Raw genomic sequence first — 14947 nt, 5'->3', positions numbered from 1 at the left:
ATTGTTCTAGATTACTAGCTTTGAGATCCAGAGAGGATTAATTTGGATTGTTGCAGTAACGGTCGAATCGATCACGAGGCGATCATCGATGAGAGCTTCACATTTCCACAGGCCCACACGCTTCTTGTACAAGTCCAATACACCCCCGGCTCAGTAATCTCTGCTTCTTTTAACCTCACCCTCACACTTGATATTTGTCTGCAAACGCCCATCATTCTCACTTTCCTCCGAAACATGTTAAAATTTAATATATAATAGTAACAGTTTACAGAAGCACATTCTACTTTACCGCTCCTCAAGATCTCCTATTTTATTACCTCCCAAGATCTCGTCTCCTCTTTCCCTCTCCCAGACCCACACATTCTCTTATTTCTCATAGTATTTATTATATAAGTGCTGAATGTGCGTAACTATCAACAAGAGAACCGCATGAGTCCCCTTTTTTCAGTAGTAATAAGTGTTCGAGATTGAGCGAGACACCCACTTCGCTTCCCCACGCTGCATCACTCTCTCTTTACAGTTATAGTCAGACCCACGACCACCTTATAAGAACCACTCCATTCTACCTCCTCTTTGCATCATCGAAGTTCAAAACCATGGCTTCTTCACACCCATTTCTCCTACTCCTCCTCCTCCTCACTTCTCCTCTACTTCTCCTACACTTTCCCACATTAGCATCATGTAATCAAACCTACATTGTTTACATGAATCCAACCCACAAGCCTACGCCTTATAAGACCCACTTCCACTGGTACTCCTCCCACCTCCTCTCTCTCTCAATCTCCCCCTCCACCCGCCTCCTCTACTCCTACTCCGCCGCCGCCGCCGCCTTCGCCGCCGTCCTCCTCCCTCACCACCTCCCCCTCCTCCGCCGCCACCCCTCCGTCCTCCACCTCCACCCTGACCCCTTCCTCCCCCTCCAAACCACCCGCTCCCCTCTCTTCCTCCACCTCCCCCCTTACCCTTCTCCTTCTCCCCCATCCTCCTCCTCCTCCCCCTATCCATCTGACGTCATCGTCGGCGTCCTCGACACCGGCGTCTGGCCCGAATCCCGGAGCTTCTCGGACGACGCTGGCCTCCCCCCCGTCCCTTCCCGGTGGCTCGGCGCATGCGAGTCCTCCGCCGACTTCCCCGCCTCCCTTTGCAACCGCAGGCTCATCGGCGCCCGGAGCTTCTCCCGTGGGTTCCGGGCCAGCGACAACAAGACGAGCAGCGAGGTCACCTCCCCTCGCGACCACGACGGGCACGGGACCCACACGGCCTCGACCGTGGCCGGCGCCGCCGTGGCCAACGCGAGCCTGCTCGGCTACGCGGCGGGGACCGCTCGCGGCATGGCGCCTGGGGCGCGCGTCGCCGCATACAAGGTCTGCTGGACCAACGGCTGCTACGGCTCCGACATCCTCGCCGGTATCGACCAGGCCATCGAGGACGGAGTCGACGTCTTGTCCCTATCCCTCGGCGGCGGCTCCGCCCCCTTCTCCCGCGACCCGATCGCCGTCGGGGCGTTCTCCGCCGTCAAGCGCGGCATCTTCGTCGCCTGCTCCGGCGGAAACAGCGGGCCCTCGCCGGCTTCTCTGACCAACACCGCGCCGTGGATCGCCACCGTCGGAGCCGGCACCCTGGACCGGGACTTCCCGGCCTATGCTCAATTGGGCAATGGCCAGAGGTATACAGGGGTCTCTCTCTATAGTGGAGAAGGCATGGAGAAAAAAATGGTGCCGATTGTTTACAACAAGGGGTCCCAAGTTGGGAGCAATTCGAGTAAATTGTGCTTGCCAGGGACATTGGATAGAAATGAGGTCAAGGGGAAGGTGGTGTTGTGTGATAGGGGGATTAACGCGCGAGTGGAGAAGGGGCAGGTGGTTAAGGAGGCCGGTGGAGTGGGGATGATTCTTGCGAATGCTGCTGTTAATGGTGAAGAGCTGGTCGCCGATAGCCATTTGTTGCCGGCGGTTGCGGTTGGGGTGAAGAATGCTGATATTATCAGGGAGTATGTGAGGTCGGATCCGAACCCGACGGTGGCGTTGAGCTTCGGAGGCACGGTGCTCGACGTGCATCCGTCTCCGGTGGTGGCGGCATTTAGCTCAAGAGGGCCGAACACGATGGTGCCACAGTTGCTTAAGCCGGATTTGATTGGTCCAGGGGTTAATATACTGGCTGGCTGGTCGGGAGCAATCGGACCGACTGGGTTGGCGAAGGATGAGCGGAGATCGGCGTTTAATATCATGTCTGGTGAGTGTTAATCTTTTCTGGCTTTCCTGATATTTTATTGATAAGCACTGCATTTTGTTCCCCAAAATTTGATGCACCTCAATTTTGGAGATTAAGATGGCTAAATCTTATTACGTAGATCTATGTCAACGTACAACTGGGCACCGCACTGTGATGGCACTTCGCATTATTGATGCAATGACAAGACACCAATATGGAATGTCTTATGTGCATGAGATTGTGATTCGCCAGTACCACATGCTACATCAGTTAGCTTGTCTTTTATGTAGGTTTAAAGTTTAAACTCATCTAGTAAATGCTACATGCTTCCACTTCTATGTTTGTATAAGTAGAAAGGTCAAAATTTGGTAGAATGGTAATTTTTAGCATAAGCTCGTTTCAACCACATGGTGAAAAGTTTTGCCTCACATGTTGCATTTATGTGTCAGGTCTGTACATGCTGAAGGGTAGAATGTTGCTTACTTGTGGTATCGTAGCAGTTTTAGACAATATTAATTAACTGTTTTAGACAATATCTCTAAATCCATCGTGAAGTAACTTAAGTGACCCCATGAGAGTGAAAAATATCGTGTTATTAGGAGAAACATATGTTATTGACATAAATTCACACCTATATCTGTACTATATTGCATGGACTAATTATGACGCAACAAAGCTTTTATCATCTATCTTAAAGGATCAGATTACTGATGCTAATGTAATATTCCAATACTCAGAGTCTGGGGTCGCCTTTTTCTTGTATACGAAATCTGCCACTTTTGTAATAAAGATTACAAGTAAATGCATATAGTTTTTATCAGCATCTATTGGGTAATTCTATTTACATATTTGATGGATACAGGAACATCTATGTCCTGCCCGCACATTAGTGGGGTTGCTGCATTGCTGAAGGCTGCACACCCTGACTGGAGCCCTAGTGCCATCAAGTCTGCTCTGATGACTACTGCTTACACTATCGATAACACTGGAAACCCCCTCCTTGATGCTGCTGGAGGCACATTTGCAACGCCGTGGGCCTACGGCTCCGGTTATGTGAACCCCGAGAAGGCCCTTTCACCTGGCCTCATCTATAACACAACTACTGAAGATTATGTAGCTTTCTTGTGCTCCTTGGATTACTCCTTTCAGCACATTCAGGCCATTTCTGCAAGCTCAAACACGACATGCTCGAGACGGTTGTCTAATCCTGGTAATCTCAACTATCCATCATTTTCAGTGGTTTTTAATAGGAAGTCGCGGAGAGTTGTGAGGTACACCCGGGAGCTCACAAATGTTGGAGCAGCAGGATCTGTGTACAGTGTGAAGATAAATGGTCCTGCTAGTGTCAGGGTAACTGTGAAGCCTGCTAAGCTTGTTTTCAAGCAGGTAGGTGACAAGCTGAGGTACACCATTACATTCACATCGAAGAAGATGGGAGACCAATCAAAGGCATTTGGTTGGCTAACCTGGAGTAATGAGCAACACCAAGTGCGCAGCCCAATATCATTTGCATGGCAAATGTTGTGAAAAAGAAGCATCAGTTTTCATGTTTTCATGGTAACTAATTGAAGATCTAGTTCATATTTTACTCATGTTGGACTTATATTAGGGCAAGGTGGTGCAGCATGATTAAAATGCGGTTTCAGCTTAATCTTGCCATTTTGGAAGACCTCTGCCTTCAAGCTGCTGCCGTCTGTTTCTTCCCATGGCTTTCTAGGTCAAAAGGCATACACCTTTAGGGAGTCTTTCTCTCTTTAATAATAAATATCACTGTATGTCCTCTTATGTTATGCACTCTTACAGAGAGCCGATGCTAGGTTTCAGAAGAGAACCATCTTATTTAGTCATTTCTAATTTGTTTACTAGCAAGCAATTGTAAAATATTTTGCTTGATTAATGGAGTTGCTGCAATCTCCTTTCACGGGAAATCTTCTTTTTGTTCTAAACCATATATGCAGACATATCTAATTTTCTTTTTCAACGGAGACTTTTATTTACCTCCCTATGGAGTTTCAAGGCATGTTCTAGTTTTTTCACAGTTTAACACTTTCTACAACTTGTAATGCTGGCAGTTGCCACAATATTTCCATGTTTTTTTTTCATGTGACGCTGCCAAATTAACTGTTGCTCGAATACATCTCCTGAAATTCTCATTGATAGAAAGGTTCAATGTCTTCGTAAGTGAAGAAATTGCTTGTAATTCTGGCTTAATATGTGGTGGTGAGATGCTCTCCTGACCCCCCCACCCCTTACCCCTGTTAAGGGCATTTCTTGAACCCTCGTTTTTGTCCCAATGTACTCTCTCTCATCTATTCTCACTTTTATCATATTCCTTGCTCAAGACTTGCTCTTTGACAAATTTATTAAAAATACCATACATTTTGTCTATATTAGTATTCACACTCTATCATATAAATATTTATAATTAAATTTGTATTAGAATAAATATATATATATATATATATTAATTACATTTAAAGTGGATTGGAACCATATCTCTGTCACAGACTCCCAGTCGCCATGCTTCTGCGTGTAAGTTACACATTGGCATACTCTTGTTTTCTAGTCTCGTGTAAGTAACACATTGGCGTACTCTTGTTTTCTAGTCTTATCCCATGGAAATATATTCGCAGAAACGGAGATGTGACTATGATTGATTTGATGCGGGATCACTACCTAATATTCTACGCCTTCGCCCAACCTACCCTGAAAGTCTGGGTGGGTTAATAGCCCACTTCCCAATCCTGTTCTCTCCCAACCGATACCGATACATAGAAATAGTGCTTCCAAAGAAGTTAAGAGCATGTAAACATCCACATTTAGCAAATAAATATAACTAAATTGGCGAATAAACACCAAGCAATAGCGGCTATACAAGGCAAAGAAATTTAAGTGCAGTACAACTCAAGTGTTCATCCCTTACCTTGGCACACGAATACGTACCCTTATTCCACCAAACGTACTCCTATCCTGCAACCATTGCAGTTACTATGTGGACATCTATTGTGGTCGATCTTTCACTTGCAAATGCAGAAGTCATGGATGTCCACTGCCGTCGAACATTGAGCTATTCAGACGAATAGAGCTCAACTAGACGACACGAGATTCGAGGGCCAGTGAATGGCAATGGGGCTCCTCACTTCATGCGTGCCATCGCTCCACGAGATTGACCCATATGCATAATTCCCAGTAACTATCACCGGATTAGCCACCGATGCGAGTGTGATCTCGTACGCCAAGCTCTGGCCTACAGCGTCGAACACGAGCTTGCTCGGAGCCACCGTGACGTTGACACCCGGTGGGCTGGAGATTTTAGCTTCGTAAACTACGCCAGGCGATCCTCCGACGTTTCGGACTACTCTGGTGTACCTGACGACGTCGCTATAAGAAGAGAAGACAACCGAGAAGGCTGGGTAATTGAGGTCACCAGGGCTAGCCAATGCGATAGCAGAGCAATTGACCGTGGTTTGATCTCGGGTGAAGAGAGCAATCTGCTGAGGGCCATATCCAACGGAACAAAGGAAGGCGAGGTAGTCGTCGACTTGCGAGTCGTAGACTAGGCCGGGATCGAGGGCACGGTTGGGGTCGACGTGCCCGGCGCCGCGGACAAAGGGAGTGGACTCCTTTCCGCTGGCTAAATCCGTAATGATTTCGCCGGAATTATCTAAATTGTAGGCCGTGGTCATAAGAGCGGATTTAATCGCGGCCGGGCTCCACTCCGGGTAAGCGGTGCGGAGCAAGGCAGCGATGCCGCTGACGTGGGGGCACGACATCGATGTGCCGGAGATTATATTGAATTCGACTCTTCTCGGATCAATCTCGAGGTCGGTCGGGGAGCTTGCGCCGGTCCACGCAGCGAGGATGTTGACGCCGGGGGCGATCACATCGGGCTTGAGGATCTCAGGCGCACGGTAATTGGGCCCTCGGCTCGAGAAAGCCGCTACCTTTGGAGCCGGAGGCGACTGCCCGATGACCGTTCCTCGGAATAGAATGGTGGCGGTCGGTGAAGCCTGAGACTTGATATAATTTCTGATATTGTCGCCGGCGGTCTGGCCAACCATGGTGGCAGGAACGAGGTGGGAGTCGGCGATGAGCTCCTCCCCGTTCGCCTCAGTATTAGCAAGTATCATCCCGGCCCCGCCTGCCAATTTGACGGCGCTCCCCTTCTCGACTCTGGCATTGGCGCCACGGTCGCAAAGGACGATCTTTCCGGCGACCTTTGCCGGATCAAGGTACCCTCTTATGCACAGCTTCGATCCGCAATCTCCGGCGTAAACCAGCGGGAGATCCGTCGAATTCAACGGATCTCCAGAGTAGAGGGAGACCCCGCCGTACGTGCTACCGTCCCCGAGAACAACATCGGCCGGGAAATCTCTGTCAATCGTCGAAGCCCCGACCGTGAGAATCCACGGGGCGATATTAACCGCCGTGTATCGTCCGGGGCCGGAATTCCCAGCCGAGCAAGAGACGACCACCCCATGTCTTACCGCACCGAACGCCCCGATCGCGATGGAGTCCCGGAAAAAGCTTGGCGCATACCCGGTAGCTCCAACGGAGAGGGAGATGACGTCGGCCCCGTCCTCGATCGCCGCGTCCATAGCGGCGAGTATGTCTGAGTCGAAGCACCCGGAAGCCCAGCAGATCTTGTAAGCGGCGATGAGGGCGTTGGTCGCCATGCCTCGGGCCTCGCCGTTGGCGTAGTTATAGAATCCGGCATCGGAGACAACGGAGCCTGCGGCGGTGGAGGCGGTGTGGGTGCCGTGGCCCTCGGTGTCTAGGGGTGATTTGGATTCCTTGGATTCGTCGATGGGGTGGCCCAGAGCAGCCTCGTAGCCCTTGTAGAAGAAGCGGGCGCCAATGAGCTTGTTGTTGCAGAACTCGGAGGAATTAAAGGAAGGTGCGGAATCACAAGATCCGCGCCAGGAAGGGGGAGGGGGGAGGAGGGAGGAGTCAGAGGAGGAGGAGAAGGAGCGGCGAGATGGCCAGATTCCGGTGTCGAGGACGGCCACGACAGCGCCGGAGGCGAAGCGGGAGAGGGGCCACAGGCCGGAGGAGGGCGAGAGGTGGAGGAAGGATGGGGAGTGAGTGGTGTGCGGGAAGCGAGGGCGGTCAGGGAGGACGGCGAGGATAGAAGGGTGGGAGCGGAGGAAGGAGGCCTGGGTGGTAGTGAGAATAGCGGCGTATCCGGCGATGGAGCGGGAGTAGGCGTAGAGAAGGCGGGGCCGAGGGCGGTGGAGATGGATGGGGAGGATGGTGCGGAGGGAGCAAGAGTAGCCACGGAGGAGGTTACTGGTGGTGAGAGGAGAATGGGATGGGGACACGTGGATGATGTAAGCGGATCGGGTCTTCTGTTTGCTGTCCGCTGCCGCAGACGCCACCGTGAGGAGGAGGAGGAGGAGGGGAAACGATTTCCTCATGGTGAGGAAGGAGGAGAAGATGGAGGAAGGATTGGGTTGAACCAATGGGAGATGGGAGAGGATATACTGAACACAATGATGAAAGACGATTATATGTCATCGGATTTTCCGTTATTTACGGATTGGACCAGACGAGATTAGTTTCCGCAGTGGGCCAGTTTCGTAATTCTACCGTGGGTAGAGGAAGATTCCGCGTCCTCCAATAGCGATATAGAAAAGGAGCGACGGGAGATGGGCCACGTGGGCCGTCACGTGGCAAAGGACTCGTGGCGAGAAACATGCTTGGATTCTCCAAGTTGCGTGGACCGTATTGTCACCCAATAGCATGTCGCCACGTACGCAGTTGCAGGACTAATAATGTGGGACGTTGGAGTGCAGGATTCGCGGATCCGAAGTATAAATGTTGTCCTGTGATCGGATCGGCACCCTCCTCCTCGCTTCCTCAGTTCCTTGTGCGGCAGGACAGCGGCACAGCGCCATGGGTGCAATCTTGCAGAAGATAGAGAGAGGGATATGTGGTTGGCTTTCTGGCCTTCTTTGTTTATTTTAGCACAGGATGGATACCATTTCCTTCACGTGTTTTGATTTTAGAAATACGTTGGTTTATGGTTGTGATTGCTTCAATTCTGTGTCAGGTTTCCATGATTAAGATCGAAGATTACATATAACAACTATTAATTATTTCTGAAAGGGTTAATAAACGTTCTCTCAGCTATAAGCATATAATGGAATCCAACTGTGAATTGGGAGTCAATACCTCGACAGGAACCTCAGGCTCATATATCAAACTTGGACCACCCTACTGGAGAAATAGCGCAGCGTTATTAGTATAAATTTTCCATGACTGCTATATCAATGGTTTCCTATCTTATCAGAGGCATCTACTCGACTGGCATAAGAAAGTGCACGGAATCGACTTTCCGCTTTTTCTTAATTTCCACTCGCCAATAAGGTAATAATTCAGTAGAGTTATCCTTTCCCACTCACACTCTTGTCGTCGCCAACTCCTTTTTCTCTTCATTTTATCTTTAGATCTCCGGCAAATAAGACGGTCGCAGCATACTAACTAGTCCAAATAAGACAATGCAACACCTAACATAGCATGAAGAAAGGAAAGTTAATTTTGAAACGAGTAAGCCCGCAAACTTGACAAAATTTCATGAACTTTGTTTTATAATCTTAATGGATAAATATCACATCTTGAGCAGATTAGAAATATAAAATCATGATCTATGTCTAGCATAAACATCTGCTGACACAGCAAGGTTTACTGCATCTCGGGCAAAGGCATGCGTCTGGACATCTAGGACACGACCAAATACAACCACAAGAACACTCAGGACAGGAGAGTTTTGGAAGCGTGCAGCATGATCTACAACATTTAGCCCCCAAGCAACAGGACCACCATGATCTGAAGCAAGAAGACCCCCAGTTACAGCAACTAGGATGACAGCAGGAACACTCCATGCAACTGCAACATGGCTTCGAACAAGAGCAGCAACCTGAGCTGCAACTTCCTTTGCAGCACAAACTTTTCTCGCAACTGCAACTGGGTTTGCAGCAAGAAGCATTTGAGAAACTGCAGCATGGTGTACAGCATGGAAGTATAGAGCAATTACAACGAGGACATCGACTTTCACAGCGACAACAACAGCAGTTCTTTGGGTGTGGACAACTGCAGCTTGGTTTTTCAGCTGGACACAAGCATGGACATGGGCAGCACAACCATGAAAAGTTGAAGCACAACTTTGATCTGCTCAAGATAGATCAATAGACAATACAAGATCTATGAGTTAATGGGTGATTGATCTAAAATAGATTTTTGTTAAGACAGACAGGAGATAAAAACTTTCATGCAAAAAGAAAGAAAGCAGATTTCAATGGCTGCCATTAGTTAGTTCTCCAGAATTGTTTGTGTGCATCTTAGAGTTAAAATACCCAAGTATAGGATACTCCATTCTCTATTTTACCGATGCTTTACCAACATCCTGACATGGCATTATAAAGAAGTCATCAAAGTCTTGATGACAAATAACATTATTAAAGGTACACATATATTACCTGAAAGATGGAAACTTCTCAAGTAAAAGATTACATATCTCTATTGGCAGATTAGATACATATCTGATGAACTGATTACTTATGTATGTAAAACAAGTAGCAACCAAAGTTGGAAAGAAGATTGAGAAAGAGAATTCGCTGAAACTTAACTTGGAACTGGGTGAGACAGAGGAAGAAAATTATCATGGGAAGCCTTGAATCTATGTGCTATGGTGTCTCATCAACAAACATGAAGCACTAGGCTTAAAGAGAGAAAAGGAAGTAGTAGATGAGATTATTTTGTTTTGAAAGATAACCAGTGGATAAGTGTTGTAGCTCCAAATGCCCAAAGTACATGAAATATGCATGGCATAAGTTGATTTCAGACTTCAACTCTTCTACAGAAGCAAAGGCTGTTTTGTTTAAAGTTGTGGTTTTCATTTCAAGGAGAGAGCCCAAACTCCCGAACTAGATAACAGCTAGGGTTGACGAAAATCTATCCAATGTTTTGAACGGCAGTTTTGGCACCGCCGCGCCTACTGGATTGGCACAGGCAAAAGGTGGTGAATGCCTTTGAGGATCGATTTAGCGGAATGGTGGTTCAGCCCATAAAATAATAAAATGGGTCAAAAGTGGGTCTTGTACGGGTCGAAGGTAAGTTTAATAGGTTATATTAAAAAAATATCTATCTCCTCTTTAGATTCTCTCTCGCCCGATCCTATGAAAACCCTAAACCCCTCTTTCTCTTCCTCTCCGGCTCTCCTTTCCACAGCCTACTGCAGCAAAGACAATGTGCGGCAACAATTGAGCAGAGAAGAAATCAGTCTCTTTCTCCTCTAAAGAACCTCCTCTCTCAAGCTACCATGGATGACGGCAGACGACTGTGGACAATATGATCATCTCTGCCTCTACCTCTCTCTCTCCTACTTCTTCCCATCAATGTCAAAGACCAAAAGCAATTGTTGTGCTTTTCTTTATTTTCAATTTTCATTGTCTTAATCTGTTAATATGTTATGCTAGGCAATTAGAGAAATTAATTGAAGGAATTAAATCGATTGTGTTTTCACTATTAATCTATTAAATTGCTTTTTTTTTACTTTTTTTTCTTAATTTCTTAATTTGTTGATTGCTGAACACTGATTATTAATTTGTTAATATGCTAAAGTTGAATGTTGATTGTTAATTTTCTTAATCTATTGAATGTTTTTATGAATGCTAATTTGTTAATCTGTTGATTAACAGTGACAAATTAGTTTCTTAATATGTTGATTGTTAATCTTTTTTAACTAAAACAAGTACTTTTTTAACTTAGTTAATCTATTATCTGTTATCTCTTGTCTGTTGATCATTGAAGAGAAAATTTGGAATTAATCTGCATTGGTTACATGTAAGTGTATAATGTGTATATATATATATATATTTAATTTATTATATTAAAAATGCTAAACCATCTTATCAACCACTATGTTAGCTGCCACCCATGACCGTCTTTCAAACATTGAATCTATCTGCTTATTCAGAGATCTAGACCAGACTTTAGAAATGTTGTAGTCAATTTCACATCTAATGTAAGAAATATGCAATGCACACATATATCTTTGAAGTGGACCTATCAAATCTATGTGGTTTCTCATATTAGTGCAATATTCTATAATGGCATATGAATTGTGAAAGTTTGTGGACAAATCAACACTTTAAAACAATGTTGTACAACCTAGGGTCAATGTACAATCAAAACATATTACTTGTGGAAGAGTATACTTGCAAAGAGAATCGACGAATAAAATCAAAATCATATCAAAAAGTGTATTCCAGCAATGCAGGAGTGGGTGCAGTGGAACAGCCAGTGCATGTATTCTCCTAGGTAACTATACTAGGTGTAGAATGTCTGCAGAGAACTAATTAAGAAAAATTCAGAAACAGTTCTAGACTTGGATTTTCCTAATCTAAAAGACCTAGTCCAAACCAAAGATGATCCCAATACCTATAAAAGAGGACCAAAATATAAGGAACTTTACGCAACCCAAAAGAACTCAAGGGAGAGCAAAGGAATACACATGAGAGTTCTGAAATTCCCTCATGAAACATATTTTACATTTATTATGAGAGCTACAAATATATCTTCATGCTTGTTTTACATCAGAGATTGATTCGTAGCGTCAGATACGTTGTACTGAAATTGTTGTCATACATGAGGACTTAATGAGCAAATCCGTCGAGATAGTGGCATACAACGTATCAGACACCTCTACAATCTATTCATAGAGTAGTTAATTACAACAACTTTTGAGAAAGAGATGGAGCTTAAACACTTTGAGAATATACAGTCTAAGGATTCATAAGTACATCTTCTGTATATGATTGATATCATATGACATAAATTGATCCAATTTAAATGGATCTGTGGTTTTTTTTTTTTTCTCTTAACTGAGAGGTTTTCAATGTTAAAATAATCATGTATATGTCTTTGTCGTGATTCCCTATTCCTAAACGCATTCAGTTTTCTATTTCCTACTCATTTTTGGTATTTTCTTTTCCATATCGTTCTAAATCTTATTGGACTAGGATTTCTATTTCCCTCAAAATTTTATCTCTAATAGCAATTTAGTTATCTAGTTTAACAGAAAATATACTACTACAGTACAACATTGGGCAGGAAATAAGCAACACCATCAGTCTAGGGAACTCCCATTAAGAGAAGAATTCTCACTTAAGAAGCTGTTGGTCAAAAAGGAAAGTCACAAAGTTGCAACAAATAAAAGCTAGCTAATCTGCTAGAATAATGTTGAAAATAGGATTTGTATAATTCAGGCAGTAAAGAACTGCCCATAATGAGCAACTTCTACAGTTTTATTATGGTGCTGGAAGAAGGAAATATATTTTCAACTTTGATAGGCACAAGTTCCAACCCCATAAGAAATAGGTGTATTTCTACTAATCCTCGTACTTCAAGCTTGGGTTTTCTCATGTTTCTCATTCTCTCAAGAAGCATAATATTTTTGTGCATGGTTGAAGGAACTAATAAAGGAAACTAGATTCAACATCTCAAAAGTATGGGAGCTGAGAGATTTAGGATGTACCTTATCCACTTCCACACATGACAAGATCTGCCTCTCCTTTTATTTCTGCTCAACAAATAAAATGAGGAATAAATTACATCACATTTTCTGAAAGAATAATAAAAGCCAAAATCAGAAAAACCATACATTGGTACAAGGGGATCTGGTTTTGCTCCCACAGTCTCATTTACCCTGCCAAGTACCATATAGCAACATAAGTCATCAATAAAGAACTTGCTTCTGTTAAGAACCTGGCAAAATGTGACTTAACCCAAAATCTCCTCAGAGCATAATTTATAAATTTATGAAGTTTTATCAGTTGAACAATGAAGTATAAGTTCCATAGCACAGTAGGCTTGTCTAGTCTACAAGCAAGATAGGACAATCCACTGAAATATCTCATTTTTCCATGAATTCCATTATTGTAAATATATTTTCACATCCTTTATGATTTTTCCAGTCTCAAATTATTAAGGGCTTTTCTATCAGAAAAACTGTAATTTTAGAATCACCTAATCGAGAATCTGCATTATAGGCAAAACAAAAGATTGTCAGCAACAGCTGGAACATCATCTTAACAAGAAAAAGAAAAGGCAAGCTTTGAAGGATTGTTTTCGAAGTTAGTCATGAAAACGATGAACTTAGCAAGCTAGCATTCAAAATAATCAAGTCTACACTACCTGCAGTATAATACGTTTTACTTTCTCGGATACAACTTGCAGAAAATTGGTATTACAATAACCCTAGTTTATAAAACATACTCTTTGCAGCATCTGGAAACAGGCTGAACTCCTTCGAGCGATTGTAACTCATCCTGCTTAAATGAAATTTCTGTTAGATTCTTAAAATTCTCAACTCTTAGGAGCAGAAACAAGATAGAAAGATAAGCAAAAACCACTTCTATTTTCACTATAGATTTACTGGCAAACGAGCAGACAACAACAATCTACTCAACCAGGATAACAGTAAAATAACCCACTATAAAATGTAAGCAAAGTAAGCCTCTGGCTTTACAATGATTCGATACAGCTCATAATCTACACATATCACAGGGCACTCCTTTCTTACTATCACTATCCTTCACTGGTTTGCATACCAGTGTTAGCAACTATGTAAGAGTGAAGCACCTCAACTCCTATTGAAGTCTTTCAAGAACTACAACCATTTTCAAATCCCTCTGCACTCCTAATACGAATCGATTTACGAGCCCTTCTCGATCATTTAAATCGAAGAACAAGAAATCAGTCGCATTACCTCGAGAAACCCGATTTCTCGATTCAAGATCTGCACCTCCAGATGTAACCTCCGCCTCCCGCAGAAGTCCGGGTACTTCGGTGGCGACCTAGGGCTAGGTGGCGCCGCCGCCGCCGCCGCGGCCCCAGCAAAATCCACGGTCGCCATCAATCGACGGCGAATCCCCGAAGAAATCCACTAACGATCGCCTACGAGTTCGACCGCCCAGCCCCCAGGTAAGTTGCGCTCGCGGAGGAGGAGGAGGAGAAGGAAGCAAAGGCTGGGTATGGTCACTGCCCAAAGCCCCTCTTTTTCTACTGGTATGGAGGAGAAGGCTCCCATTTGGGGCTCGCCAACCGACTCTAGAGTTCTTATCGTTTGGTCTTCACTGCAATAATAGCAATGGGGCGATTTGCAGAAGAGAGAGAAAGAAGAATATTTTTTTTCCTTTCTTCTCTCTCTCTTTTTTTTCCCTTCTTTGATATAAAGAGAGTAGGAATTGGTGAAATGGAAGTGGTCATAGAAAAAGCCTGCGACTGATCGTACTCTCTCGCAGAGCAGCGAAGGGCATTGCCGCTGCATAGAGAGAGAGAGAGAGAGGCGAGAGTGGCGCCGCCCATACTGCAGCGCGCACGTGATGTTCACGAACATGTGGTCCGGGCATTTAAGTCTGGTGTGTTCTGAAAGCGGCGCTCGGTTTCCGACTAATTTCGAAATTAGGCATTCTTTGTGTTTGAACCCCTGAAGCGGGAAAGAGACGTCAAAAATATCTCAAATTGCCACCCATAGATTTCCCTCTTTTATGCTATCGTTAAACAGTCTGTTTAAATTTAGATACAAGATAAAAGGTCAAAATTATCGTTATTTACCTTAAGTTTTATTTTAAATGTGATATATACTTCACCAATTCTCGACGGGCTAATAACTAACTGACTAAATTGTTGACGCTTGGACTAACAAAGAAAAAAAGGAATGCTACCCATATAT

At 44.7% G+C, this 14947-nt stretch overlaps 3 protein-coding genes across 3 annotated transcripts; 1 reads left to right on the top strand and 2 right to left on the bottom strand.

The window, feature by feature from the left end:
• The first annotated feature begins 370 nt into the window (after positions 1–370).
• LOC140779825 (subtilisin-like protease SBT1.8) lies at positions 371–4139 on the top strand. The gene is made up of 2 exons (XM_073125111.1): positions 371–2232; positions 3074–4139. Exons 1-2 carry the CDS (start codon positions 597–599, stop codon positions 3736–3738), a joined length of 2301 nt encoding a protein of 766 aa, XP_072981212.1. The 5' UTR covers positions 371–596; the 3' UTR covers positions 3739–4139.
• Positions 4140–5002: 863 nt separating this feature from the next.
• On the bottom strand, positions 5003–7688 carry LOC140777362 (subtilisin-like protease SBT1.4). The gene has a single exon (XM_073121414.1). The coding sequence runs from the start codon at positions 7626–7628 to the stop codon at positions 5298–5300; it is 2331 nt and encodes a 776-aa protein (XP_072977515.1). The 5' UTR covers positions 7629–7688; the 3' UTR covers positions 5003–5297.
• Positions 7689–8766: 1078 nt separating this feature from the next.
• LOC140777363 (uncharacterized) lies at positions 8767–14571 on the bottom strand. The gene is made up of 5 exons (XM_073121415.1): positions 13982–14571; positions 13489–13541; positions 12875–12919; positions 12749–12793; positions 8767–9381 (listed from the first exon to the last, which is right to left on the bottom strand). Exons 1-5 carry the CDS (start codon positions 14126–14128, stop codon positions 8865–8867), a joined length of 807 nt encoding a protein of 268 aa, XP_072977516.1. The 5' UTR covers positions 14129–14571; the 3' UTR covers positions 8767–8864.
• Positions 14572–14947: the final 376 nt, after the last annotated feature.

The sequence above is a fragment of the Typha angustifolia genome, chromosome 15, assembly GCF_048772165.1.
Source record: "Typha angustifolia cultivar Huaian chromosome 15, ASM4877216v1, whole genome shotgun sequence".
Lineage (NCBI taxonomy): Eukaryota > Viridiplantae > Streptophyta > Magnoliopsida > Poales > Typhaceae > Typha > Typha angustifolia.
Note: the sequence above shows the minus strand (reverse complement) of the source record. Positions and strands in the feature narration are given on the sequence as shown.